General features: G+C 48.6%; 1 protein-coding gene across 2 annotated transcripts in view; it reads right to left on the reverse strand.

Annotated features, from left to right (window-relative positions):
* Positions 1–2779, reverse strand: part of PRPSAP1 (phosphoribosyl pyrophosphate synthetase associated protein 1) — a 43074-nt gene that overhangs the window by 10812 nt on the left and 29483 nt on the right. For both annotated transcript variants that reach the window (XM_006018304.3, XM_025197480.1), the window contains exon 7: positions 2558–2703. In XM_006018304.3, coding sequence (XP_006018366.1) covers positions 2558–2703 — 146 coding nt within the window. The remainder of the gene's footprint in view (positions 1–2557; positions 2704–2779) is intronic.

Genomic DNA, 2779 nt, shown 5'->3' on the forward strand with positions numbered 1-2779 from the left:
TACCTATATATATATTGATACCTCTCTCTCTCTCTCTCTCTCTCTATATATATAGAGGTATCAATTGAACACAATGTTTTATTGATATACTTACAATTTTAAAGCAGTCTGGAAGCCTACCAGTGCCTCAATCACTATAGTAAAATAGATTATAAGTACCTATACATTTTGGTTTTTGATTTTGTTTTTATCATGGAAAAATCAGAGCTCCCCCTGCCCCCTTCACTCACCAGGATGTGGGTCCAGGCCCCCCCTCAGCCCTGCTGATGCCCCTCACTCCCCACCCCAGCCTCCTGTCCTCCTCAACCCTCCCAGAGCAGGCCCTCAGCTGCCAGGGCTATGAGGCCACAGCCCCCTGCGGCAGTGCCCAAGCCCTGGCTACTGCCAAAAGGGAGGCAGCAGCCACTGTGGCCTGAGTGCAGAGCCCAGCTCCCCGTCCCCTGTGGGTACCACAGCCGGAGCGGAGCCTTGGCGGGGGGGCAGGAAGGAGGGGAAAGAGGCAAGTGTGGGCTGCCCACTGTGGGTTGTGGGGGTGGAGAGGGGGCTGGCTTCCTGCCACCGTGCGCACCTCTGTGACCACCAAGGCTGTCCCAGGGGAGGAGGGGGCGGGTGGTGAATCAGGGCAACCGCCCCAGGCCCTGCGCTTTGGGGGGTGTCGTGGAGCCGGGTGGACCCGTGCAGTGGCTCCCCACTGCCACTGGCCTCACATCCATCTGCTTGCCACCTCTCCCTCCCCTCTGCCGCCGGCTTCCTTGCGTCCAGGGGCAGGGCCCCACACAGGCTGATTTTCCCCGGGCCCTGCACCCTGCTTGGGTCGTCTCTGCTGACCACCCTCCTGCCACTCCCCCCAGCCCCTCGCAGGCTGGAACTCTGCTGCCTGCAGAGAGCTTTTTGCAAAATAGCAAAATCTATTTGAAATAAGAAATCCATATTTTTCTCAGGTAAAAGGAAAAATCCACATTTTTTTCTCTTTTTTTATGGGAAACAGAAAACCCAGATCCCTAGAAGTCCCTTTATAGATTTCAAATTACTTTAAAAATCCCACAATCACCAATTAAGCCTTGATGCAGGATCTGCATGCTGTACCTACATAAAGGGGGCACACACCGCTCTCATACGTGGGTAAGAAGGAAACACACCAATGCAGTGATGCCAGATTCAGTTTCATGGGAACAGAGGAGACTGAATCAGAGAACAAAATTTACTGTCGGAAACCAAGACAAGTGACATTTGTGACAATGATGATTCCCTTTTGCATCCACCTTGTCTACAGGATTGTGCACTTATCAGCTAGTTTGGACACTATTTCTATGCACTGCACCAAGGGCAAGAAAGGAACGCACATTTTTGATTACACAATCACCTTTAAACCTGACAGCAGTGGACCATCTATAACTAACTGCTGCTCACCTCTTCAGAAGCAGGTATCACACTCAATTAATTTGCTTGATAGTTCAGCTGCAAGAAGCAACATGCCATGCTCCTGTTTTACTCTCGCCCACATGCACTGTGGCCATGATTCTGAAACCTTGGCACTATGGGCCACAACACAGACCTGGAAAACTAAAGCTCTCAAAAGGGAATAAAGAGTTGCATTTCTTTCTTACCAGTACTGCTGTCACACTATGGATCCGAATATTGCAACAAGTGTGGTAGGTATCCAGAACACACCCTTCCTTCAGCTACCAGAGCTCCCACTTCCACCAAAGCATTTATACTGGCCAGACAAACCAAGTTAGAACCCTTCCAGAAATAATACCATATGTTCTTGCATACAAATGCACACCTTTCCCAAAAACAAGCACCTGGAAATTGGAGTGTGCATTACCTGTGAGAAATATGGTAAGAGCAGGTTTTGCCAGCTTAAAGTTAAAACTGATAATAAAATCTGCAGCAATCCACAAGGAGCAGAATAATAAGCAGGCTCAGCTCCCGAGCTGCTGTGACTGTTACTTACCACAACAAAAGATGTGTATTATATTCCAGAGTTTTGTATGCAAGAAGATACAGTAGCTAAGTACAACTAACAGGCACAGTTCAGATCCCAGGTCAGAATGGCTACGGCAATTCTATGGAAAAGCCCTGGTATTCAGAGGGAAGTGGACAGGAAAAGGTGACCGCAGCACAAAGAAAGGAAAAGACCTGTTCTCATAACCAAGTCAAAAAACATCTCTCTGCTCAGTGGCTGTTCAGAGTCGACTTTGTTTCATTCAAACGAAGATTTTGCCGCCCACTGGTGTCTCTGTACCGAAGTCTGTATGCCTTTGCCACCGTGACGCTAGCTGTAATATCAATTTCAGTGGTACCACTAAGACTAACCCAACAATTCTCAACCTTCTTAGACTCAAGGCACCCCTCATTAGACTCAAGATGCATTTGGAAAAATCCCAGCTTTTAGTTTTCACTTGTTTTTCACCCTCTGGCAGCCTTGAAAGCATCACAAGGTACCCCAATATGCCACAACATCCTGGTTGAGAATCAATGGACTAAGCCAATAGTCAGTTCCCACCCCTGCGCCTACCCCAGAAGTGAAATGGAGAAAGCATGGTAATCTTACAGGGCAGCTCCAGGCCAGGGTGCACAGTGGTGTTTTTGACCATTGGAGGAGAATGGCGTCCATCATCCATGTCTTGCTCTGTACACTGAGCTTCCCCATGGATCACTGCTAATCCCAGTCGCAGTCTCTCGGCATAAGACTGGGCCCTGTGTGAAGGCAAAAGCGCAAGTGGAGGATACGAGGTTTGTTCAATTTTTTTTGATCACATGGAATGACCCTTCC

Source organism: Alligator sinensis, unplaced genomic scaffold (assembly GCF_000455745.1).
Source record: "Alligator sinensis unplaced genomic scaffold, ASM45574v1 scaffold400_1, whole genome shotgun sequence".
NCBI lineage: Eukaryota > Metazoa > Chordata > Crocodylia > Alligatoridae > Alligator > Alligator sinensis.